The 27,827-nt window shown below is 46.0% G+C and overlaps 1 protein-coding gene across 2 annotated transcripts in view; it reads left to right on the forward strand.

Annotated features, from left to right (window-relative positions):
- The window catches only part of LOC144147097 (E3 ubiquitin-protein ligase MIB2-like), an 82,938-nt gene that overhangs the window by 1,192 nt on the left and 53,919 nt on the right, over positions 1–27,827 (forward strand). For both annotated transcript variants that reach the window (XM_077679157.1, XM_077679156.1), the window contains exons 2-5: positions 103–257; positions 10,212–10,445; positions 15,959–16,130; positions 27,484–27,590. In XM_077679157.1, the coding sequence (XP_077535283.1) occupies positions 103–257; positions 10,212–10,445; positions 15,959–16,130; positions 27,484–27,590 (668 nt within the window). The remainder of the gene's footprint in view (positions 1–102; positions 258–10,211; positions 10,446–15,958; positions 16,131–27,483; positions 27,591–27,827) is intronic.

Raw genomic sequence — 27,827 nt, forward strand, 5'->3', positions numbered from 1 at the left:
TAAACGAGTTGGCTACTGTGTACCAGAACGGGTGTTCTCCATGCCAAATGAGTCAAGTATCGCTGCTGGTATGTTGCAACAATCGTCTGCCGGTCGTTACAGTGACGCAGACAGCGGAAATTGCAAGTACTGCCTAGAAGTGTCTGCCAACACGTATTTTACACCATGTGGGCATTACTTATCCTGCGAGGACTGCAGCCAGCGCATGAAGCGCTGCCTCAGCTGCGGAGAGTTCATCAGTGAAAGAGTTCGTGCAGGTAAGTAAAATAGTCGAAAGTGGTTACGCAGCCCTGAGAATGCTGTGGTATACCAGAATTATTGCTTAGCAATCTTTGCCGAGTACCCCCACAGCAAGGACCGTGTACAGCCCTGAATTTTCACAAACATGCAGATATCGTGGAAGTTCCAGCGGTAAACGCTCAAGCACCGTAAATGGAGATAACTGGTCGCAGAAAATTTTGGAAAACTAAAAAATAAAGAAAAATACAAGAAATTGCGGAAAATGGCGAAACGTGTAACGCCATGCATTTTCAAATCAAGGCATGTTTCGCGAAAGTGCCACCTGTAATCGTTATAATATCGTAAACACAGCAAAACTGGTAGAACAAAAATTTAAAAAAGAAAGAAAAATATGAAATACATATTGAAACTGGCGCTCCGGGTCACGCCCTGCATTCCAACAAAACTGCAGATTTCGGAAAAGTTGTGAATTTAATCGTTATAATAACGTAAATGGAGATAATTGGTCGGACGAAATTTTGAATAAACTAAAAAATAATAAAAATTAAAACAATTACGGAAGCTGGCGAATCGTGTAACGCCCTGCATATCCCCAATAATGAACAATTGGGGAAAGCTCCACATTTAATAATTATAATAACGTAAATGTAGATAATTGGTAGGACAAAACTTCGAGAAACTTAAAAATAAGAAAAATATTATTAAATTGCGGAAAATGACACAACGTATAACGCATGGCATTTCCACAATAATGCTCATTTGGCGAAAGTTTCACCCATAACCGTTGTAATAGCGTAAATGGATATAATTGGTCGAACGAAATTATGAAAAAATAAGAAATAGCAAGAATATATAATAATTACCAAACCTGCGAATAATGTAATGCCCTCCATTTCCACAATAATGCAGATTCGGGGCAACTAACTGTAATCGTTATAATAACCTAAATGGAGATAATTGGTCGAGCGAAAGTTTGAAATTATCAAAAATAAGAAAAATATAACACATACACGGAAACTGGCGAATCCTGTAACTCCCTGTAGTTCCAAAATAATACAGAATTCAGGAAAGTTCCAAATGTAGTCGTTATACTAACGCAAATGGAGATAATTGGCGGGAAGAAATTTGGAAACTGAAAAAAAAAGCAAAATGTTAATCAGTTGTGGAAAATTGGAAAACGTGTAATGCATGGCATTTCCACAATAATGCAGATTTTGCGAATGTTCCACTTCTAATCGTTATAACAGCGTAAATAAGACAATCGGTCGGAGAGAATTTAGAAAACCCAAATACTGTGGCTGTAAAAAACATCACACTTTAGACAAGCGTATCAGACTGCGGCGCATTGGTAGAGAATTGACTGCATTTCTGCAGAATTTATTATTTCTGCTTTTTTATGACTCATGTGTGCATTATGGAATACCCCGAAGATGAAGTTTCTTTTCTTGTAGTGTGTGTAGTTCCGGAGAGATAAAAAGTTTGAATATGCCGCAAGCACCGCGCTCGTTCCAACTGCAGACTTTTTAAATTGGGCATCTCTGTTTACGCCAAGGAGCAGGACGGGTATTTTTAAAATGTTTTGAGCCACAACTAGACCAGAATGATAATCAGTGTATGGCAAGCTTGGCTTTTACCGGCGAACAAAATATTAAAAAAAGGGAAATCGGCTGAAACGATGGATTGTTACTGTTTTTAATCCTCCCTATCTACATATCTTCTGCTCGGAAAAACGTGCGATAGGTATTGCTGGCCTGAGGTTCCTAAACGCGTCAGCAAAGATGATGCTTCTAGAAAAAAAAGCAGTACGTAACAAATCGAATAATTCCGGGGCTATTTCAGAACTTCCATAAATAAAAAGGCGATAGAAAAAAACTCGGTATCGATATTCTTCCAAATTGCGGAAACTAGACTGCTTTACGCGGACAACAAATGTGCCAAAAGATGTTGCATGATTTGGTCAGAGCAAAGTCGTAATGGTATTAACTTAGGCCTCGCGCGACGCGTCACGGCGCGACGCGGTAAGTTCATGGCGCTGTTGTCCGACCTTGCACGCTTATAAGCGAGCGTTGGTTCACACTCCACTGTCACATCTCGAAACGGTCAACCTTGTTGCGATATTCTCAAAAGAAAGCCACTTTTTTGGAGTTGTACTTTTAAGGGCAGAGCAGAGTAGGAGCTCGCCTTGTCGTCGTAGCCCGCTCGCGGGTCCCACGTAGAGCAACACGGCGTTCCATTGCAGCGGCTGTCGTCGCGGGATAACCCAGAGGCTTCGAAAGCCAAGCGGTTTATTAGGCAAGAAGCGTTCGAATCTCGTGAATCGCTGGCGCTTGCAATACATCTCCCGTTGTTTAGCGCGAACAAAACTGTGAGTACATTTCAGGCAAAATATACGGAACTAACCTGCAGCGCCCACATTCATTTAGTTAGGAAGACTCGCTGGGCTGGTTTTTACGAAAGGAAGCGGGAAAAAATTGCTGTGCCACGGCGGCATAAACAAAACGAACGGAACTCCCACTGGCGCAGTTTCGCGCCAGGGGCGCGCAGGCACTGCGAAGGCGGAAAATTTGAATTCATTGGGTCGTAGCAGTGACCGAAGAACGGCGCTACAGCCCATTATGGCAAATCGCTGCTCCGCACTTCCGACAGCTATCACATTGACTTGAACAGCCTCTTTATACTTCATGTGTTCTTATCCGAACTACGTCTGTGGCCGATAACAGTGGAAAAGCGGTCCTTTTCTTTCTTATGGGGAAAGGAAAAAGGTTAGGAATACAAAACAGGAAAAGTTTCCTTCGTGGTTGGATCGGGTAGTAGTAGTAAAACGGTTGAAATTTTTTGTTTTTATGGAGCTTCGGTCACAGCACGAGTAAAGTACTGAAGATCTCAGCTCATCTCGACGAGGTTATCTATTCAAGTAAAACAACACTGGATGCTGAGAATATGCTGGATGACTATCATTATTAATAATTTACAGTCAGGAACACGGCAAAGAACATGTGTATCGAAACTGCTATTTCCGCCCATTTAGATTCCTCATTTGATGATTTCAATAAAATTAACAACGTGGACGAACTGTGGACATGCTTTAAAGATATCGTGTGCGATTGTGAAGCTCGTTACGTACCTTTAAAAAGGAAACGCGTTGATCGAGATTATCTGTGGGTGACGCGGGAGTTCATACATTTAAAAAGGAAGATTAAAAGACGGCGCAAGGCCGGAACGTCTGATCAACTACAAGGCCTTATCGCTACACTGAACAACAAAATTCGCAGCGCTAAGTCTCGATTTCATTCCGACACACTCCCATCATTCATGCATTCTGAGCCCAAAAAGTTTTGGCGCTATTTGTCGAAGCAACATTCCGATATTTCCCAGCTCACATCGTGTAATAAAATTATCACGCAACCAGACCAAATAGCCGATGAATTAAATGCCTTCTTTCACTCAGTTTTCGCGCATGGGTCCTCTGGAGGATCTTTACCATCATATTCTTTACATAACCCTATGCCAGAATTACATATTAATGAAGGAGTTCAGTGCCTACTCCACAACCTCGATACTGAGAAATCCCCAGGCCCAGACAATATTTCAGACACCTTTCCTAATAAATATGCTGTCTGGGTAAGCCGATATTTACATAAAATTTACACCACTTCAATAGTTACGCAAACAACCCCTGATGACTGGCGCATGGCAAAGATCAGTCCAATACATCAATCCGGTTCCAAACTAGAATCTAGTAATTACCGCCCGGTCTCATTAACCAGCACGTGCTACAAGATATTAGAGCATATAATTTTTAAAGCCATTATAACACATCTAGAAACTAACAACCTGCTCTACTATCGGCAACACAGTTTTCGATCTGGCTTATCAACAGTCACCAGGCTAGCCAAGATTACCAATGACATTGCGAATGCACTGAATGAAAGAGGACAAATAGATGCCGTTTTTCTAGATTTCGCAAAAGCATTTGATTCGCCACCCTGACCTAATAACAAAAATGCATGCAATTGGAATTGAAGATAACATTATTACATGGATAACGTTATATCTACACAACCGCAAGCAGTTTGTTGCTGTGAACAACCACACGTCCAACAGCCTGAACGTCCTTTCGGGCGTACCACAAGGATCAGTCTTAGCACCAATTTTATTCCTTATCTACATCAACGACATTCCTATGGGCATTGACTCATCTGGTCAAATAAGGCTTTTCGCAGATGACTGCGTCGTGTACACAAGGGTTAACCGAACTGAGGACCAGATTAACCTTAATCACTCATTAACAAAAATTCAAGCCTGGTGTTCCCAGTGGGGAATGACATTGAATGCGAGAAAAACCGTAGCCATAACTTTAACGAATAAGAAAAAAACCACTCAACTTTGTTTATACATTAAACAATTTGCAAATTACTAAAAGCGATCAAGTTAAATATTTGGGAGTAACATTAACATCCAACCTTAATTGGGAACCACATATAACTGCTATTTGTTCGAAGGCGCAAGGTAAACTGGGTTTCCTAAAGAAAAAACCCCGTAACACTCCCCCTGCAGTAAAGTTAACCGCCTATAAGACCCTGATTAGACCAGCACTAGAATACGCAGATATAATTTGGAGTCCTTATCAAAAATTTCTTATTATTAAAATTGAGAGAGTGCAAAACTTAGCAGTTCGATTTGTGTTTTCCGATTACTCCAGGTATACCAGTGTTACTAATCTGCGTAAAAGAGCCGAACTTCATTGTCTTTCCGAACGGCGAATACATTATAAACTTAAATTCCTATCTCCTCTATCATGGGAATTATACAATATCCCGATCAGACCATTTTCCTGAACCTTTCCGGCATTCCGCGAGAACTAACCACAATAAGACATTACGAATGCCATCAAGTCCAACAACATCCACAAAAACTCTGTTTTTCCGTCATCAATTGCATAATGGAATCAACTTCCATCAATAGCTGTGAACTGTGGCACTGTAGAATCCTTTATTGAAAAGATTAAAACTATAAGTTTCGAACAATAGACGCAAATGTACTAATAGAGGATTTATTGTAAGCAGTTTTTTCCCCTTCGACTGGATTGTACTTTTCCGCGTGATTCTGAACTTTGCATTCTGATACTGTTGTTTTGATTACTGAGAATTGAATAGTTTTTTTTTCTTCTTTTCTTGGATTGTTTTTGTGCCTTTCTGTACGTGACATCGCGGTTTGTATTACGCATTGTACCACTCCTGCTTGGACCGAGGTCTGCAGTATAGTCAAATAAATAAAATAAAAAGAAACAGAACCCAAGTAAAATGTTTTACCATCTACAGTAGAACTTCCTTGGGTGTTCATACAGTCAAGCACAAGAAAGTGAAAACTGGCAAGTAAAAGTGGGCTTACTTTCAGCCCTTCCGGCGAAAGGTAAACGCTGTTCATCCGGGTATTCCGTTGGGACGCTCCATACGTTCTAGGACTGCATGACTTGGATGCGTGGCAGAAATCTCCACTCTTCGCGCTTTTACAGGCGAAACTCTGCGATGCCTGCCTGCAGGAGATGCGCGATTCAGCGTCACCTTCTTGAGCTTGCCTTGCAGCTCAGCAATCATTTGAGATTCTGAGCGTATGAAGTTGGTCCGGCCTGGCCTCGGGTTGTGTGGGGAAGAGTGAGGCTTTACAATACCACCAACTCCATCACAGGAGTTTTTTTCGTGTCCAGTAGCAGTGAATAGCCACTTCACAGACGTGTAGTTTGCCCTGGAAAAATAGAAAAGCTCATAGTTGTTTTTTATATGGCTGCGTGAACCATCACTAACGTATACAACGTGGCTGTAGACAGGGGTACTTTCTTCCCGGCGTTCGTCACCTTCTTAAATGCATAGCATGCATATGCGGCATAGTGTTGCATGTCGTCGCTGATTAGTCCAAAGCTCTGGACTGATTTTTGTGTAATTGCGAAGCACGTCAACCGTAAAAATTGTTTTTTTATGTGAAATGTTATTTTTAATTATTTTCTTCGGTGAGTAATAGCTGATTCAGTAGTTTGTGCGTTTCCTCAAGCGGATTGTTACGTCGAAAGGTCATATGTCTATTCAAGTTAGCGCCCTCTGAAACCAATATCTGCCGATTCACATTAGCAGGGCATCTTTAAGGGATAGTTGGAGCTGCATAGCTACAGTGGAAAGCACTGATTCTTCGAATAGTAGCAACAAGGACGAGAAAGACCACAATACCTGCCGAAGCGCAACAACCGACATATTAACCGAGAGAGAACACGCATATTAACACAGATTGAACACGATGCCTCTCGTCCAAAGCCAAGAGGCAGCGCGAGATATGTGGAGCCTACTGCATGTATCCGCAAAAGAAGGAGATTAAGTCAGTGCACCATCGATAGCCATATCAAAAACGGAGATAGAATTCTCTGCGCAGTAAGAACTGAGCATGCGCTAAATATAACCAGTGGGCGGTGGTTATCACACGTGTTTTTGGGCTTCGGTTACTGTCCGTGAATTTTTTCAATCAAGCGGGTATATATTGGGAGAACTTTTATCGAAATTAGTCAAATCCTCCTGAACAGCATTGAAGAAATCAGCGAAAAGTTTGGGGACGGGCCTAAATGCAACGCTGTCAATGCTATAACTTCCCCTAGTGGACATGGAGAACATAGCATATAATAGCTTTGACAGCGTTACATTTGGGCCCGTTCCAAAATTATTGCTTGTTTCTGCAATTCTCTAAAGGTGGATTTGACTCATTTCGAAAAAAAAACTTTTCATATGCTCAGTCTAGGTTAATACAGCAGTTGTTAGTTGCACTTAATTCGGTATTATCTTTCTCTTCCGTGTTGCTACTATTAAAAGTATAAGCGCTTTCCTTACCAGCTATGTCTGCCGATGCCTGCCGAATGATCAGATTTGATTGATTGATTCAATGAATGATTGATTGTGGGGTTCAACTCGCCGACGCAACGCAGGCGATGAGGCACGCCATTGTGGAGTGCACCGGATTAATTTTGACCACCTGGGGATCCTTACGTGCGCCGAAATCTCGAACACCCAGGCGTTTATGCTATTCGCCTCCATCAGAAAAGCGGCCGCCGCGGCCGGGAACCGAACCCGTGACATTGTGGTCAGCACCGTAACACCTTAGCCACTGAGCCACCACAGCGGGTGCCAAATAATGATTTCTATGCATCCTCGTTTTTTTACTAGCACTCATCTCTTCTAAGACACACTAGTGAGGCTAAAACGTCTGTTGGCAACTCGTATTAATGGCTATCGTCTGACGTGAGCAACAAAAAATTGCGATTTCTTGCTCATGGTATAAAACAAAATAAAAGGTTACAATAGCTCAGGATGCGAGAACAATTTCAGGTAGAAGGCGCCAAATGTAGATCAAATCTTGCCTCGCTGATGTAGCAGCAACACACACCCCTACAATTTACCCTGATACTAGCGAAGTGATTACTGTTCATCACAGGGAAACAATTGTGGTCTTAACTCTTTTAGTCGAGACATTTCGCTACCCTAAGTAAGCGTTACATCCCGCCCAATGGTTCCGCAATGTTTTCGTAGAAAACGTAGCTGGTGCTCCATTTGCTCAGCATCCCCACCAGTATATGACGCAGCCCCAATTGGCAACGAAATAACTTAATTGTGAGTCTGCAGAATATATACGATAGAGCCACAGAGGAACGAAAGCGGATCGGAAGCAATGTTACTAATCAATTGATAGTTGTTCCTAATATACCTAATTATGAATGAGTGGAAAGTTCCACAGCTAGCACTGTTAAGTTCCCAAGAGGTAAAAAGTCTGGATGTTTTGAAAGCACATGCTAGGGGAAGGTGACAAAACATCCCCAATCCATGGCAAGCTTCTTTGCCTGCGGAAACTAAGAGAAGGCAGGGTTTCTCCCACGTCACATGGAATATATAGACGGTGCACAAGTATTCTCTGATCACGGAAAGCATTTCGAATGATTTTGGAATTAATAAACAGCGCAACTTCAAATAAACGCATTGAATATAACCCCTAATCATTTCCTTTGTTCCAGTTCAGGAAAAGTAACGTAAACATTAAGGTTGGCTTCCGTGCGATGTTTTATTTCCGGTTCATACTGTCACGTTTGCAAAAACGGCACAGGGTTCTTCAAGAAACAGGATTTGTTGGAGCGAACTTGTGCTCCTCGAGGCACTTAGAAAACACACAAACGTCGAACATAAGCACTCAACAGAAGGACGCGCAGACAGCATCCTCAGCGAGTACCATTCCGCGGCATTTTCTGGGCGAGCATGCATATTTCTGCGTTTTTAAAGCGAAGTTTCAGCCTCTCACAGATGTCGTCAGTAGTCCCCCTAAAACGCTTTGCAGGAAAGCCACCTTTCCGGGACAGGGATGATGATCGTAGGTGGAGTGAAGAAAAATTAAAACACTTCTTGTGATCGTTGGTCACTTGGGTAACAGGGTCCCTGGCGTTATGAAGCCGACGAGTAACCAATTGTGCCATTCTGGCATGGTGCAAGTAGTTTGGATTTGGGGCGCGGTGATTGACGTGCAAAATTTGAAAGAAAACACACACTTGTGTCTAACGACGGCAATGGGTGACCGCTAGGGAAAACCATGAAATTGCCTTATCAGTAAAACATAGAGACCATAATCACAGTGCAGTAATACGTCCGCATGTGAAACAGGTGCTGACTTTCAGGTTGATTTTTCGGTGTTGAACTGAATTTTGGAAAGCTACGCCTTCCCACAATTGTTTTCGAATTAGATCGATAACACTGGCGGTCAAAGAGGAACGTTTTGGTGAGAAATATGCTAGGTTGGCCGAAACACTCTCCTTATCAAACAAGAGAGCCTGCACGGCGTACAAAAGAAAGAGGAAGTATCACGCACCTTGCTTCGAGCAGAGATAGAACAGCCTGGCGCGCCCAGACGCTTGCAACCGAACACGCAAGTAACCAAACCTTAATGCACCGATCTTGGTAATACGATACTCATCATACGGCGAATATCCTGTCCTAAGGATAAAAACTAGCCAAACCTCTTAATAACGTCGAAGTTGGCTTTTTTGGTTTAACAAGCTGCCCGAGACTCTGCGCCGAAAGCTCGCTGAGCTTCGGTGGCAGACGAAGCACTACATCCGTCACAGGGAGTGAACCCGTCATCGGCGAACGCACGACGGTGCCAACAACTCTGGGGTTATCTCGTAGCGGGTTGCCATTGCAGAACACGTCATATGTGGCAATCCTGCCACGGTGCTTTAGGGGTAGAGAAATAGGGTGAAGAAAGGCGCCCAAAACTTTCTAGCGCACTCGCGGCAATTCGCTTTCACTCTCACACGTTCGCCATACCCTCCTTATCTCCTCACTCTCTCTTCGGCACCCTCCTTTTATTCGGTTGAATGGAGAAACGATGGTGAGGAATACTTCGGTTTTTGGTACAAACAACTGCTTTTTGAGCGCAGTTACACCGCAAAACCGCAAGCAGTCAATTTCTCGTTGGTTGAAAAGATTATAAGTATGATAGCATTTGGCAGTCACGGCTGCTCTTAAGTTGTGTAGCTAAGTAGAGGTTCTTAAATCGTGTTTGTGCTCTTTAGAAAGAATTTGTTCAAGACTGAATGCATCAGGAATATCGAAAGATCATTCAGTTAGGAAAAAAAAAACACAAATTTTATGATTAGCAAATGTTTATGTGAGAAAAGGTATGTGAGCAATTTTACCAATTTTACATAAAAACGACGTTCAAGAAAAATGAAACATCCTGTTCTCAACGAATAGCTTTCTCCAGGGCGCTGGAATGTTGAGAAGAATTATTCAGACTCTGTAAAAGAAATTAGAAGTCGTTGAAGCTCAGAAATAAAGCTACGTTCTTGTTCGAAGAAATAACTTGCTCAAGTTTGGTTCACACCGTTTAAAAGAAATGTCGATAAAGCTCCCCAAGCATTTTCGTATGGTGGCTGAATGGATTGTTTGCAGGAATACCTGCTCACCTTGGGCAGCGTGTCGTCCGTGGACCCGATTGGAAGTGGCAAAACGAGGATGGTGGGGATGGGCACGTGGGCACAGTGGTCGCCATCGAGCCCTCCCTAGATGACAACGACACGTTCAGCCGTTGCGTCCGGGTAATCTGGGACGTAGGACACGCTGGAAACTACCGAGCGAGCCGCAATGGGCCCTGCGACCTACGACTATACGACAGTGGACCAGCGGGTGAGTTCTCTTTGTTCCGGGACAGGGGTAAAATACTACACATTTTCCGCGACTTGATGCGAAGTTGCTCTTCCTTACTTATGGTAGGTGCACTTCAGAAGTCATGGTAACTCTAGCGCAGCCGTTAATATCGACGCAACATCTGAGCTCTGAATGCCTCTTGTAGTGAATGTTTACCTGTTGACGCACATATTTTAGTGGAAGAAATATGGCGGCAGCAGTTTATTATCCCACCGCGAAAGCATTATCCACTCGGTAGATCAACAAATGGCGTCGTCGTGACCAAGAGATGGTTCATTAATTCCAGTATATAGGTATACAACACGGGTGACGTCTTCAAAAATAAAATCAGGTGAACGAATTATTGCATTGGTGGCAGGTTTTTCAGAGTTTTCTTTTAAGAACGTCAAGTGATTGCGATGAAAAGATAATTGTTTATAAATTTAGGCAGCAGTATGAACCGAATCCTGGGCCTGCGAAATGGCGGGATGCAAATACCGCCTGCAATACCACAGCAAGAGTAATTCACCTTCCCAAAGTTAGACGACTGCATGCTTTGTGGCCTTCGATTTCGAAAAGTGTGTAATAAGTACAGACTGCAACTTTAGGCATTAAAATTTAGAGTTTTAGGGGCCCATACTACGCACTGAAATGTGCTATTAAGCATTTATAGGAACCAAATGTTGTTGTTTTGGCACAAATATGCTCAATTGATATTTAATTCAGCAGGATTTTTGATGACAAAGTGTTAACTTGCAGTAAAACAAGGGAATAAGTCTTGTGCTCCCGGTACCTGACTTTATTTTCTTCGGGAACATTAGCCACACAAACGTTGCTGTTTTAACAGATTGGCGTGAAATTCAGGGTGATTCGACTACGTCACAAAAGCTTCAAAGCCTTGACAAGCAACACATCCCAATGATTTGCGTCTTGAAGTTTTACCTTGTTTTATCAATACGTGTGTGTGAAAGAACAACATTAAATGTTCAACGGAGTTGGGGGAACGTGAATGTACTTCGGTAGACTTCATGACCTGATTTTATCTGGGATATTAGAATTTTTTGTTCTCAGAACCATCTGCAGTTGTTTTAGCACGGGGAATCCAGAAAGTTTATTTCAGAGAGAACTGCAGATTGTCCGAAAGGAATGGCTATATCAGCAACCGGTCCTTAGGGGATGGTGGCGGATTTCTCCTGAATCTTCGACATAATCTCAGCATTTTTAGTCAGAGTGACGGCCCAGCTCTCATCTGCGGAAATGCTTTCGGCATAAAGTCTGAAATAAACACACTAATACGCCAAGTCACGTTCAAGTGTAGCGTGGTGTTAATAATTTCGGCTGCGACGGTTTTTTTGCCTGCAATGCTTGTAGTACCACCGGCGAGAGCAGGTGTATGTAGTAGTTCGCCCTTATCCGGGTTTTGGGTAGTAGGGTGCTTCGGTTGAAGAGGCGCAATCCGTAACTGCTGCTCGAAGACACAACTGCAGACAGAAGAAAGATCTTTACTGCGGGTATTTATTTTTTGACAATGGAGAACGAACTCCTCAGATCTCCAGAGTACACGTAAATCCTATAAATAGTACAGGGAAGTGCAATAATTCCAAACAAATTACTCAGCTGTTCTGTTCTGCAGAAGCACGTGGCTATGGAAGCTGCGGGATTAACACCTTTCTGGAATTATGCACTTTATACCGATTACCTTTAGTAAACAGCACGCAATATTCTTTGCAACTAATTCCTTATTTATATGTTTTCTAATCTCCTTAAAGGTTACTGAGCACTGCAAATCACGGCTGTAACGACTGTGGTACTTCGAAAGTGCCGACATTCTGGAACATATAACCACCGCTTCTTATTCTTTCTTCGTCCTCGATGTGCTGCATCTTGCCGTCCGATGTGGTTCTTGTGATCAGCGCACGACTGTGCACTTTCCCGTGGCGTCGCCTATAAGCTTGGTGCGTCAGATCTGCACGTGGGTTCTCACTAGGAGGCGTTTTTGACGTTGAGCATCTTGTGCGCGCCGGTGTGGCGCTCATTTTCTTCGCCTTTTGCTTTGTGGTGCATTAGCAATCAGTAGGGCACATGGGCAATAGTTTTCGTCGTTTTCCGCCGTCTGAGCGCGTCAGAAGGACAGAACAAAAGAGCTCGTGTGGACAGGAGTGTTTTCAGTGAGGTTTGCTGCGGTGTCGCTGTGCACGGGCTTCTGGCGGCTCGGCCGACGTGGCGAGGGCGAGGTTATAGTGAACAGGTGCTTGTGGCTCGTGCATGGTTTGCGTTGGTCGCTTGTAAAGCAAGGCTCGCCGATTTTCCTTGGTAAAGGAATGCGACAAACACCCCGATGCCGAATTCTGATGCGAGAAAAATACTTGCAGACAATCGATTTGAAAGAAAAAATGCATATTTAACAAAAAAGGCGTTTGCAGGCGCTAAAAAGTGCATCTAGTCCCATATAGTCAAAATAGGCGCTAAAACTCCCAAATACTCAAAACACGCACTTATAGGTACCAGGAACGGCTGCTTAAAAATTTTCCCTTCCCCTAGTTCATGCTTGTATTAGGCGTTTCTTTTTTCGAAATGAGCCTGATCCACCTGGTGCGAATTGGAGAAAGAAGCGGAAGTTTGTTACTGGACCTAAATGCAACGCCGTCGAAGCTATATAGACTATATTTTGCGTCTGCTAGACGAAGTTTATGGCCACAAGTGATTAAAAGTTATTCCACAAATTTCAGCAATATGGGTGTAATAAGTTTTGATTTGACTCATATTGAATTGAAACACTGAAATTGATGCGGTAATTTTTATGGAAACGTTACTTAAATTCACTTGCGAGCATGGTGTGATTGCGTTTTGGTGGAAAAGGCATTAAAATAGGTAACATGACTTCAAGAGCAGCAGATCTATTCATGGAGAGCAGGTGAGTCTTCGTGGCACTATTAGCGGCTCTTTTCGAATTCTTCCCTTGGACACTTTTGTTGGGCACGCCAGAAGGCCCTCACGAAGTAAGCACGCTCTGCATTGCTTTGGCAAGAATTTCTAAAGTGCTTCAGAAGAAGGCTGCTCATATCTTCTTCTTCACATTAATGAAGTGTTTCATGCTCTCAAAGGGAGGAGCAATTTGCCAGGGCTTGTTAGCGGTGGCTATTAAGTCAAGTACTAAAATGATAAATTTTGGAGTAGAAAAATATATATAACCAGAAGTATTTCGTAAGGACGGCTGAGAATAAAAGAAATCATTGTTTTGCATCTGTTTATTTCATTTAGTTCACTTCGACGTTGACATCTGGAGAGAAATATCTCGCCGATCTCCTCCTTGCCGTCTGAGTTCATAATAAGCGAGCTCCAAAAAGCAAAAAAAACCTCCTGAAAGCTCTCACGAAACAGTTGTAACCGTCAGGCCGAAAGCAAACTCCAAATTGGCAAATGAATGTGGCTCAGTTTGATCCGGGATTAAGCTGGAGCTGGCTCATTGCCGATAAGTTTTGCGTTCTGCGTACCCGTTTTCAACGTGCTATTTCAACTATTCTCTTGCCACCCTTTTTTAGGGGACATTTGCCGAGTTTCTCTTCTCACTGCCGTTTCATCCTACCTAGTTTTGCTTCCTGGATCTGGGTCATTTGGAAAAAAAAAGCCTCATATGTTAAATATGTTGGATGCGGATTCAAGGGTAACATAGGCGTTTTTCCGGCCTCTACTCGTAACAGTGGTGCAATTTTGAAAATATATTTTGAAGTTTTCAATTCAACAGTCACTTTCTCGCCTAACGTTATGTCGTCCTTTCTTTTCTCAGCGGAAATGGTGTGTTTAAAAATCCTACTTTTAGGGTACTATGAAACGCTTCCGATACAGGCTTACACTATTTCCTTCGCGTCTGGAAGCACTCCGAAATCTATTCCTATCGCCAGAACGGAACGGCACTTTGCTTAGCGCTATGGATAGGCCTTCCGTTACTTCTCTGCATTTTTTTACGTTTTTTTTTTCATGAAGCGGCGATCTAATGCGTTCAATCTTGCAACTGAAGGAAAGGCTGCCAATAGCCACGACACTGCTGTAATGACGTAATTACACTGTTCGAAGAACGTAAATAGCGGGAAAGAGCGAAGTAAAAATCCGTGGCCATGCCGCCCTGAGAAAATTTCTCTCCAGCAAAGCTGTTGTAAACCACTACAAATGGCGTTGGAGCGGGGTATGAAACGGTTCTAGTCGTCTCAGCTCGCTTGCCACTCGGGCTCAACTACCGTTACTAGATAAGGGTACAGAGTATCAGCGCTCTTTCCTTGTATTGCTCCGTGCCACTACCATGATAACTGGTCAGTTCGCCTTATGTGACATTTGTTTGCACTGCGACGTTTCATGGGCGCCGACGTTTGGTTGTTTATTCCTTTTAGTCTGCAACTCTAAAAGGTTTAGTTTGTCCTCTCTACTCTGCGGCTGCGCGCGAGTGACGTCATTCCGAATACGAATCAAAGAAAACGCTTGTAACAGCATTTCAGCAGCCGAAGTGTGTTCAAAGATCTCGTTTTGCTCCATATTCAGAAGTGTTGTGAGCAAATGACGCAGTCCAAGTGAACGCCGAAGGTGTAGGTAGGGCAATCTCGCAACACTGAGAAACGACATAATGGCTGCCGTCGCTAATTCGCATGCCTCAGTGGCGGCTCTCTACTGCCTTATCCCCTGACACTACTCTCGGCTTCTCTGGCGGAAAATGCTCGGTCCTGCCCATTTTGACGAACACGCTCGGCGACTTGGACAGGAACAGGTATATTCAGTGACACTAGTCCTGCCTAGCATCAAATATAATCTGGAAACAGAACCTTTACTGGAAACACATTAACAGTGGCCTTATCATCCATAATACGGTTCGACTCACTATAAGGTTTGACGCGTGGACGCGAGGGCGCCGGATGAATTTTGACCACATGGCGATCTTTAACGCACGCCGAAATCTTGAACACACAGGCGTTTTCGCTTTTCGTCTTCATCAGAAAAGCGGCCGCCAGGGCCGGGAATCGAACTCGCGTCCTTGGGATCAGCACATAATGCGGTTTCTATGCTTGTTTTTTGATTTCCTCAAATGAATTCTCGCTTGTGTTGCATGGCTGATTCGCCTTATGTATGCGATCGGTGCCTTAGGCCCTAGCGCCTCGGCTTTTTTGCCCACGGAGATCGTTTTTGAACGCGGCAATTAAAACATTCCAGTGCAGAGATATACAGCTTTGCTTAAAAACGCTGGGTATAGGGAAAGCTGGTATACACGCACTTGGTGACAAAACTGGCTACTGATACTACTGCTTGTAATTCGCTGGATTCTGAAAGGCGCGCACAAGACAATACGTGGAAGCCAACATATAACTTCCCAGGGGTAAATATGGTTTGTTCTTAGCAAGTTGATTTTATGAATGTAAGGTGCGGCTGGGCTTAACTTATTTTGCAATATATTTGACCATTCGCGGCAAAATCTTCATCACTTGACTATGCTAGGGTGTAATGAAAAGCCTGGCATCCTTTTTTTTCAGGAATCGCGTTTCCAACGGTCACCTGTGTTCCCTGCAGAAAAATTGGCATAATTGGAACACGATGGAAGTGCAGTGTGTGCGACAACTACAACCTGTGTCACTCCTGCTACATGAATGACGAGCACTGCCTCGACCATGCCTTTCTCCGCTTCGATGCACCTGGTGCCGAAGGGTAAGAACAAGTACAGCAGTCCTGAACGCGTTGCTTGCTGGAAAACGCGCCAGCCTCCAAAAAAAGCGACACAGAGAGCTAGTTGGTACCTTTGTACTAGGAATTTAGGCGGGCATTGTTATGGACGGGTGAATCAAACTGTCACCCTACTTATAAAATTTCGGTAGTGGCAATTCGGTCATGTGTCACATGTGGCATATGTACGCTGTATCAAGGGGTCTCACAAGAGCGAGCTGGCTACAGAACGAAATACGAAGCTGGACTCGGGGTGAACCGAGGAGATGTCAACGCATTGTAGTAATATCTGAATCATAGAATGTTTGTACACTATTGCCGCAAGTAGGTTGGGTCACTAAATGTGGTAGCAGTAATGTACAACTACTCCTACTGATTGCAACCATTCTTTTGTAGATGTCAGACATTGTTTTACGAGGTGTTCGACATTTCTTTCAATAAAAACGACTTTTTAACTAAAAATTTTCAGCTGGTTTAAACAACATGCAAGATGAATAAAACATATCCACACGAACAGTTTAACGTTATACTTGCGGTAGCTGCATAAAGTTACGCTAAAGCTATGCTAGAAAACATCTACCAGATATTTGTGCTGGCAGGTTTCGGCGTTTTAGAATTACTAAAGGAGGCCTATATGACAACTACTCATCATATTTGGATACGCATTTTCGGTAACAAGCCTTCTACGTGCTATGATGACATTATGATAGTACCTGACGTAGCCATCTACAAGACAATGTGTAGGCATAAAAACAAACTAGAACCGGTTTGAATAAAAAATGTCTTAGGAAAACAATCCGGAATCATGTAGACCCCCAGCAACGTGTATTGCAGCCTTCGGAACGTCTGATTATGTTGTTAGTGTAGCTCCCAATCTTTTAAAACTTACCCTAACTGCGTCGACCTAAAAATACATTAATGCACAGCAGCGAATGTGGCCAAGATAATTTTATGATAAGGATGTTAGTGTAATCCTTGTGGAGGCGCGAAATTGTGTGTTAGTTGAAGGGACTCTAAAGAGTGAAAACAAGTTGGCCTGTGCTGATGAATTACTGTGACGGGAATCTAAATACACCATTCTCGCAACTAGAAACTGTTTACTAAGGAAGAAATGGCCAGCAGCATGAACATAGGTGTCGACACCCCGTGCCCTTTCGGTACTACGTTTTTTGACGTCACAAATGTTATGAAAGTCGAGAGCTCATTGGAAATGCATCTATAAAAGCTCAAAACGCCACCTTGAGGCACACCATTGTACTCTAGAAAGTACACGAGCCTGCTATTGATCATCTTCTCGAGCAGCTTGCACAGGCAGCTTATTTGGGCGATGGGACGATAACTAGCAGGGGAAGACGGATCCTTTCCCTCCTTCGGAAAAGCCACTACGATGGCCTCCCTCCAAGACCCTGGAAGGTGCCCCGAAAGCCATATTTTGTTGTAGAGGTGCAAAAGTGTTTCGAGTGTTTCTGCGTGTAAGTGTTGTATGATGGTGTACGCACTGTTATCTCCACCTGGAGCTGAAGGCTTACAAGTACTGAGAGCCAGCTTCAGCTCATGAAGTGTAAAGGGGGAGTTATAGGAGGTGTTTGAAATATTATTATCCCACAAGGACTTCTTTCATAGATGTTTTGTATTTCATGAAAGTGTGTGTGTGTAGTGTGCAGAGCTGGACACGTGTTCGAAGTGTTGTGCAAGTGTGTTGGCCTGATCTTTGAGTGTGTCCCTTGTTGTAATCACCAGGGGCCGGCTGCCGCATGTCTGTTGTCCCTTGAGTTTACGTATACGTGTCCATACTTTCTATGTGTCTGTGTATGAGTTTATGGATGTGAGGAAGGCATGCCAACTGCCTTTTTGGATAACGGCGCACGCGCTTCCTTCGTGCTTTTGCCCGTTTGAAGGATACAAGGTTATCAGACGTGGGGTACCGGCGAAGGACACCCCACGCCTTGTTCTGGGCCACTCGCGCTCGCCTGCAGTCCTCTTTTTACCATGGCCTCCTTGGTTGCGTGCGGCACCGGAGGCCTGGGCAATAGACTTGTCGGAATAGAGTTGTCGGAATAGACTTATTCTACGGTTGTATTTCTTACTGCCGAAGACGCTTCGCCCACAACTAATTTGAAACCATGGTAAGTTTTGGTTTTGAGCCGGGCACCCCATCAGTCAAACAATGTAGATAATTTCTGTAAAAAAAGGGTTAGTGACTGAGTTATTTTTCTTTTCATATTTTGGATTTTAATATATTGAAACGTATTTTCAGGTACTTCTGGTTAAACATTAAATAATTCTCAATGTAATTGGTTTCATCAGTGGTGTGTGAGGAAGAAGAAGTGCAGTTCAAATAGATTTCAACTCTTGTTGTGGCCATACCCGATGTCTGCTGTGCTCTATAAGGCGCAAGTATTGATGTAGGTGGATTGCAATCACAGTGGGGCTCGGTGCCTGCAATGTGTAGGTGATTGGGCATCCACCTTAGCTACCATTCATGACTGCAATGATCAATCACAGGAACAAAGTACTTGGAAGAAGCGAAAAACATGTCATTACAGAACGCAATTATGGTTGGCGTAATATAAGAAACACAAATCAAAGACTTGCAGCTGCAATAGGTTTGTCGCGACCGGCGCAGTGACAAGCAGCCACGACAACGTTTGGGCTCGAACTGATTTTTTAATCCTCCAGCACGAGCGCACGTGAGCGTGCGCCTCGTGGTTCCGCCTTCATCGTCGTCGTCGTCTCGGCGCGGTGGACGCGCGCCGCTTCAGGGCTCTCGCCCGTAGAGCCGGAGGCCGTTGTTGAAGACCACGTGACAGCTTTGGACGGTTGATGGTGCAAAGTTCTGGGCATGGTTGTTGAGACGGGGAAGGTCTGGCTGGGTCGGAGAGAGGCGAGGTATGCAGGCTTTACCCGGTCAGCGGCGACGACGTCTTGGCGGCCGTTGATGTTGAGGGTGGACGTCTTCGGGTGCCACTCGATGACGCGGTACGGGCCATCGAAAGTGGGAGTGAGGGATTGACGGGCAGCGTCGCGGCGCACGAACACGTGAGTGCAGGATGAAAGGTCGTGGCTCACGAAGACGGAGTGCTCGCTGCGTTGTCGAGGAAGGACAGGCCGGATTTCCTCGTAAAGGCGACGAAGTTCAGCCACGTAACCGGCGGGGTCCGAAGGACCATCGGCAGGCGGAGGTGTGAGGAGGTCGCCCGGGAGACGAAGAGGGCAGCCATACACCAGCTCGGCAGACGTGCAATGCAGGTCTTCCTTAAAAGCCGAGCGTAGTCCGAGCAAGACGAGGGGAAGGTGGTCGGCCCAGTGTTCCATTGGTTCGTAGGTGGTGAGAGCTGCCTTGAGTTGGCGGTGTAAACGTTCCACCATCCCGTTGGCAGACGGATGGTAGGAGGTGGTGTGTATGTGGCGTACTCCCAAGATGGCAGCGAGAGCGTTGAACAGGGCTGATTGGAATTGACGCCCGCGATCAGTGGTGACAACAGCAGGGCAGCCGAAACAGGACACCCAACCACCAACAAATGCTTTGGCGACTGTTTCCGCCGTAATATCAGGTATCGTGATTGCCTCTGGCCAGCGCGTGAAGCGGTCGACGCACGTCAACAAGTAGGTGGCGCATCGCGACGGTGGTAAGGGGCCGACCAGGTCAATGTGCACGTGCGCGAAACGGCTGTCCGGTGGATGGAATGGCGAGGCAGGAGTGACCGTGCGCCTGGTTACTTTGACACGTTGGCACTGGAGGGAGGTGCGTGCCCACCGGCGGACATCTGCATTCATGGAGGGCCAGAACCAACCGAGCTGCGACGAGGTGTTGAGTTGCTCGGATGCCGGGGCGACTCTTGCCGTGCAGGGTGTCAAAAACGGCTCGACGAAACGCCGGTGGAACATAAGGTCGGGAGACGCCGGCTGATGTCTCACATGTGATTGTGCCTTCGGTAAACGGCAACAGCACATCCGGGAAAATCAGCGTGGAGGTGTCAGAGCGGCGTTGCTGGAGCTCATGGTCTTGTCGCTGTGCAGAAGCAAGCTCTTCCATGGAAATTGGTTGGGGTGTAGACGAAAGAGCTTCGACGCGAGACAGCGCGTCAGCAGCAGTGTTGATCGGGCCGCTGACATGGCGGAGATCGACAGTAAACTCCGAGACGAAGGAGAGGTGACGGGGCTCACGCGACGAGTACGAGCTGTGGTTGCGCTGGAAAGCGAACGTCAGGGGCTTGTGATCCGTAAGGACGTAGAAGTCCCTGCCTTCCAGGAAATGCCGGATACGTTTGATGGCAAGGTAGACAGCCAGTAGCTCGCGCCCGAAGGTGCTGTACCTCGTATCGGCACGTTTCAGTCTCTGGGAGTAGAAACCAAGTGGCTGCCAACCGGAGACGAACTGCTCAACCACAGCACCGACAGCCACGCTGGAGGCGTCGGTTATAAGACGAAGTTGAGCATCAGCAACGGGGTGTATAAGCATGGCAGCGTTGAAGAGGGCCTTCTTCGCAGCAGAAAAGGCGGACGCTGCTTACTCGCTCCACTCGAAGTGCTCTGCAGGGCCTGTCTTGGTGGCCAGCAGATCAGTGAGGGGCTGGACTAGTTCGGCACAGTTGGGAATGAACCGCCGATAGAAGTTCAGCAGGCCCAAGAACTCTCTAAGCTTCTTAATTGAGGTGGGCTGTGGAAAGTCCTGGATGGCCTTCACCTTGGTGTCGAGAGGTCTGATGCCCTGTGGAGTGACCAAGTGGCCCAGGAAATCGATGGTCTGCACGCCGAAGACACACTTTTTGGGGTTGATGACGAAGCCATATTCGTCAAGCCGAGGGAAAAGGGCTCGCAAGTGCACTTCGTGCTCGGATGGTGATGAGCTTGCGATCAAGAGGTCGTCGAGGTAGGCAAAGACAAAGTCTAAACCACGGGTAACCTCGTTGATGGCACGTTGAAAGGTCTGGGCGGCGTTACGCAGGCCGAAGGGCATGCGGACATATTCGAATAGACCAAATGGTGTAATGATGGCAGTCTTCGGTATGTCTGCTGGCTCCACAGATATCTGGTGATAAGCTTTGACCAAGTCCACCTTGCTGAATATCTTGCAGCCTGCCAGATTCGCGGTGAAGTCCTGCAAATGAGGGAGCGGGTACCGGTCCGGCACGGTGATCGCATTGAGGGCACGGTAGTCACCGCATGGCCTCCAGTCACCGGGGTCCTTTTTGGGTACCATATGCAGGGCTGACGCGTAGTTGCTCGAGGATGGACGGACAATTCCCAGTTCCAGCATGTGCTCGAACTCCCGGCGAGCAATGGCATCACGTGATCCGGCGAGGCGACGAGCTCGAGCGAAGACAGGGGGTCCCTTCGTGACGATGTGGTGGGTGATGGAGTGCTTCACCGGGGACTCTCCCGTGTGGGGTCTTGTGATCGCGGGAAAATCTGCAAGTATCTTCTCGTACACGGAAGAAGGCACAAAGGCTCGAAGTCCGGTCGCCGTGACAGAGGAGAGAATGCCATGTACTGAAAGGCTCGTCGTCATGTCCACGAGGCGTCGAGAGTCCACGTCCACGGCCAGGTTCTAGCAAGCCAGGAAATCAGCACCGAGAATGGGCTGCTTGATGTCAGCAATTGTGAAAAGCTACCGGAAGGTGCGACGTAGGCCAAAATTGACTGTGAGCGACCGCTTGCCGTAGGTGTTGATCGGCGAGTTGTTGACGGCGATTAACGGGGAGGTCATTTCTCGGCGTCGTTGGTCTAGCGAAGAGGCCGGTATGACGCTGACCTCTGCTCCCGTATCGACCAAGAAGCGGTGGCCGGCAACCTTGTCGGTGACGTAGAAGAGGCGGCTGACTGCGTGACCGGGTTCACTTGCCGCCGCCAGTGTCCGGTCTCCTAGTTTCCAGTCCATGAGCAAGGCTGGCTGCACTTGCGGGTGGCAGTGCCGAAGGTACGATGATACCAACAGACGCCCGAAGGGCCAGGCTCACCGCGTGTTGCGGAGGAGCCATGTTGAGAACGGGGCGGGGATGGGAAGTACCGTCGGTCGCGGGATGCACGTCGGCGTCGGTGCAAGAGGGGTGCGAGGGATGACAGCTGATGGCTGAGTTCATCAATGCGGCTCTCAAGTCGACCAAGCCTGGAGTGGTCCCTTGAGGTGGAGGGCGTATCGACGACTGCGGCCAAGCTTGGCGACCGGGAATAGTCCGCGATGTGGTCAGCCAGTTCCGCGAGTTGGTCGAGTGGCATGTCAGCGGCTGCCGCAAGTACCAGTACCATGTTCTGGGGGAGGCGTTGAAGGAAGAGCTCCCGAAGAAGTGGATTGTTCAGGTCCTGGTCATGATCGCCCAATAGCTGCCGCATGCGATGTAGCAACTGCGAGGGTCGCCTGTCACCGAGCTCCTCGGTGTTCAGAAGCTTGCGTTGGATTATCGCTGCGACTTGCGTTGGATGATCGCTGCCTTTAGGTGGTCGTACGGCGCTTCAGGATGTGGGGCGTCGAGGATGTCGGCCAGCTCGTCCGCGATACTGCCTGGCAAGGAGGTCACGACGCTGTTTTATTTCGTCTACTGGCTGGTGATGCGATGCAGACGGAAGCGCGCTTCGACTTGCGTGAACCATGTCCGCGGGTTCCGAGTCCACAACGGGGGTAGAGTAGCGCTGTGCACAGCCGCGGTTGTAGCGTCAGCAGGCGGAGCTGCTTCGTGGGCGGGCGTAGCTGCGCCGGGTTGTAGTTGGCCCTCAGAATCCGGCGAAGCCGAAGGGTCCGACATGGCGCGGTCAGAAGAGGCGAGTTCGGTCCACGTCACCAAATGATGTCGCGACCGGCGCAGTGACAACCAGCCACGACAGCGTTTGGGCTCGAACTGATTTTTTAATCCTCCAGCACGAGCGCACGTGAGCGTGCGCCTCGTGGTTCCGCCTTCGTCGTCGTCGTCGTCTCGGCGCGGTGGACACGCGCCGCTACAGGTTCACCGTTCAAAAGCAAAACAATACAGCATTTTAGGATCACACAGTATTGACGGCTCGAGAGATGTTGGCTTTTCTTGTGGTGCTGTCATATGTACATTATTATGGGATACAATCCCCAAAATATAAGTGACTGATTTGCAACAGTATCTTAAGATTTTATTTCTTCATGAACAACAAAAAAATGCAGCTTGAAAAAAACAGTTGATTAGGCAGCCATGCATGAGGCAAGGCGGAACCGACGAAAAACCCAATAAAACCAGCTACTAGACGGTGACCGGAGGGCTGCAGGGCTACACAGATTTTGAGGCTGGGCTTTTTAACACGAAACTCTTTTATGCCGGGGTACGCAAACCTCACCGACGTCATATCCGTCACGAAATGATATCACCAGAAAAAGTTCCATTGGTGCGGCGCCGCTAGCATTCGAGCCAACGATCACTCTAGTCGCCACGAGGGGCGTGCAACGCCCTTCTTACTGAGCTATGGAGTCATTCCCGGAAAGCTGTACGAGCGTGCCTAATGAACTGCCCTCAAAATTATCTATTCAGATGGTGCGGCAGTCTAGGAGAGGTGAATCGAAGTAGTGCGTCATGACCCTAATGAGCGCCAATAGTTGGCGCCTATAGAGGGCAGCATATAGCAGCGGAAGCTGCTGTGTTCAGTCGTCTGCCGCCTATGTGAAACGCCTTTCAGCTTGTGGAACACCGCCGCCGCGTCCCACAAGCTAAGGTCGTCGCAACGCAAGCGTCCGGCGTACACGCCACGAGTAAAACCAATGTGGTTTTGGTTTTGCTTTTGCTTTTGCTTTAGCGTACACGCCACGGCAAAACCAAAACCTTTGCCGAAGAGACCCGCCAGCACGACGTCGCTCGACAGGAGGACGTCGCTCGCCAAGAACACCCGCAAGACTGCTGCCCATCCGCAAATTATGCTCTTTCTGCGGTAGGCGACCATGACTTCACCAAACAATTCGCTGACAACACGTTCGAGCGCCTGGGGTTCCAATCGAATTTATGCAAAGCTCCGGAGCGTGTAATTCAGTGTCTAATGTTGAGGCGTCTAACACTGCCATACCGACGAAATATAAATGACGATGTGCAAGTTCATGCACCGTCAACATTCAAATGCTCCTGTGAAGGAACATTTCACGTTCGTGTTTTACCAATTCCTATGAAAGAAGGATCAACCATATTTTTTATTGATATGATTTTCCTAGGTTATATAATTTGATGCGGCATACCGCACACGTGTTATTTTATTAGGGACAAACATGCGGGACGGCAGTCGTTGTGTGCCTGTGTGTACTGCGTTGGATCACATAATCCAGCATACATAGCCTGACCCTCCAGATAGCGGCCTGGCCATTTCAGGGGACAGGTGATATGTGCAATGTGTTTATTGCAGTGCAGTTACGGGGCAGGTGTGCCAGTTATAATGACTTTATTCCACTTCCTAGGCCTTAAACGATTAAACAAAACTCTGATGCGCAACCTACAACGAAGATACGTTATCAAGCATAGCACAAAGTTGTGAGTGAGTGTTTTTGATTGTCCCGTCAATATAAGCAGGTTCAAATTTATGTAAAACTTCGATGCGTGAGAAAGCTTTTTGTTCGCTTACATCTGTGCTAGAGTCATAGACCAACATCGGTGACATCGGTCATAGACCAAAAGCCATTGTGGCAGGGACCAAAAGGTATCTCTGAAGTAATTATTGGCTAAGGTGCCGCCAACAGAAATATTTGACTCCGATGGTGCACACGTTCTTACTTATTTAGCAAACATCAATGGTAGTCGTAGCTGACTCAGGCTTTTGCGCACTGGAGGTAGCAGGTGTGGTGGTGGTGCCGGCAGGCAACAGCAAGGCACTGCTGAGCACGTTAGTTGATATAGCGGTTACCGTGTACTGACAAACGGTAAGTGCTGTGCTTTTTTACGTGTCCTGTCTGCCGTCGCATACTGACGGCGGCAGTAAATTTCATTTTCTGAGTGGCCGCTCACCATTAGGCAAATGCTTTATATCACGCGGTGTATTATTTAAAATATCTAAAAACCACTGAAGTGTAGTTGCACCTTAACTGATGAATTGGTATATTGTAAGAAGACAAGAGAGGCTTCAAAGCCACTAACGTTAATGCGGTGTGTTGTTAAGCTGTACGTTTACAACATTGCCTACTTATCCACTTCCCGGATAACTTGATATTAAAACATGTGGGTTACTATGAAATATGCTTATAAAACACAGTCATTTTCTCGCATCTTTTGTTAAAATTACCTCATATCCTGGTGTATATAGGGATTAGAAGGAAAGCCTTTCCTGGTACTGTCAGCATGATAATCTCACCTTCTGCTATACGCGAAGCAAAACAATTTTATCTGAAATAAGCGCCATTTCAACGCATATTTGCAGTTTTCTTCAAGTTACTGAGACGCCTTTAGCGTAAGGTTGCCTAGGTCGACAGGGGTGCTACCTGGCGGTGGCACGGGTTTACTGCATCAAGGCGTCCAGCTTTTGTCGCTGTCGCCACTGCCATTGCCAGCTGATCCATCATTGAACATTTGTGCTATATACGATGTGAGGCCGGCGAAACCAACTTTCAGCTCCTCTAGAAAGATAGGCAATATCGGCTGTCAACAGCATGGGGAGCCGTGCCGTCGGGCTGAAGTTAGCAATAATGAAGGCGGGCTCCGTAGTTGGTGAAGAGCGACTCAAGCCTTCCTTCGATTCAACAGAACAAACATTTTTGGCCGTTGAGAGGAGGATAACCTTATACAGTCAGGGTAAAACGATTTGGAAGAGGGACAGCGTGCTGCTGCAAGCTAAGGCAACCCGGTGTCCGGCAGGCCCAGGGATTTTATGTACCATACAGGAAGAATGAAATAGGTGCCGTGATGCTTGCGCGATGTGGCGTAGTCGTCCCGCGAGTGATTATCGATTATACAGAAGCTGCTGAAAAAGCTATGCAGAGCTCACGGTGTCCCTTAAATCCACATTTTTTATGGAAATACAAATTTCACAAACGGTTTGTTACTCTCATTGAAACTATTTCTATTACTGTCCAGGCTTTTTTTCTTGCATTTCATTTGTCGGCGTCTTATATGCAGTTTTGTAGAGCATTTAGGCAAAGTCTTTATTTTACATTGTAGTTTCTATAGGAAATAGTAGGGCAAGTTTTAAACAAAGGTAGTTATTTTTGTATGACTTAATCCGGCCTTTTAGCGAAATATTAGATATTGTTACGTGGCGGCAGATGACACGGACCATGTAGCGATAAAGCGATGTATTTACATAATGGTTAAAGAACTATTTACATAATGCCAAAACGGAGCCCGGCCTGGCAGCGCGGCGCAGACAGCTCTTCTTCGTCGTCACCATCCTTGGTGGTGGGCCATGGCGCCACGGGGATTATCCGCCACGTCCCGTGACAATATTAATTAAACACAAACAATATTATTCTGATAAAAAGGCATTAAGTGGCCCTCTGATCGCAAAGAATAGAATTGAAACGTTCAAGTAAAGGAACGGGTAGATAGCCCGGCCAAATTGACGATGTACTGTGTGCGGCTTGGACCTACATAATAAAGGCTTTTAAAGGCAAAGTGACTACATTTGTAATAATTGAATACTTTCTGGCCTAAAAATAATTTACTTTATTATTTATTAGGAACCTTTGCCTCTCAGTGAGGCCGCAGCTTGAAGGGGTACGCAGACTCATATAACAAATAACTAATGGTCCGTCCACCCCTTAGTGGTTTGTTGATGTTTCCAGCACTTACTTCGGCCAGCCTTTGTTATCTTCCGGAAATCCATCATAACAAAGTCACAGAACACCTGTATGATGTGCATAAATCAAGTCAGGTGGCCCCAATAACATTTCCACAGCGAATACCCTACTAATCCAAAATAGCTTGTCACATGCAGTATTCGAATTAAAACAGTGCAAAAGATAGGGCAAGGAAAGGCCAAAACATGATTACCATTTTCATTTGAAGATATTTGTCATTGTTACGACAGCAACTATGTCTGGACTAGCTTTCGGTGAATTTTTAGTTTTGTGTTTGTAGACTGGGTTTTTTTTACACATGTCGTACGAGTGTTCAAGAAGCACTCCTAAGTGATGCGCTGGAAATAGGACTCGTTTGGAGAGAACGAGAGAACTCTAGACCAGTGCTGACTTTTATGGGCGCAAATGAGCTTTTAAAACTGTCGCTACGCTGGTAAAAATTTGAAAGTGCCGTTAGATGAATTTACGAGACAAATTTAATTTTAGGAACAGAAAACGGCATCCCGGGTCAGCGGCAGCATCTGCCTTTTTTACAGTAGAGAAAGGCAGTGAATTGTAAAGGGCACTGCACAACCCTTCCTCATTTCCCCTTTCTTCTTTTTGTGATGTTAGAGCTAAGGTACCCCCAAGGCAAGGCTCCGCCAAAGTCGAAGTACGTGGAATTTTCGTGGGAGCCAAAGTTGCGCGAGGTGAAGATTGGAGGTGGAGGAATCAAGATGGTAAGACAGCATTTTTACTCATACTCTTGGTTTTCTAGCGTCAAACCTGTTGCAATATACACACCAACTTTGGTGGCATGCTTTTACAACAAAACACTTCGCGTTCAAACGACTGAAAACAAAGAAATGACTTCGTTTGTTTGTTCGCACGACAGTAAAGGTAATATAAAGTGGTCCTGAAAGGCGTTTAGAGCGCATGCACAAGTGCAGTCATTAGGTTATGTGCTCCCCGTCATG

This window comes from Haemaphysalis longicornis, unplaced genomic scaffold (assembly GCF_048455015.1).
Source record: "Haemaphysalis longicornis isolate Haplotype H1 unplaced genomic scaffold, Haemaphysalis longicornis Haplotype H1 scaffold_7, whole genome shotgun sequence".
In the NCBI taxonomy this organism is placed as follows: domain Eukaryota; kingdom Metazoa; phylum Arthropoda; class Arachnida; order Ixodida; family Ixodidae; genus Haemaphysalis; species Haemaphysalis longicornis.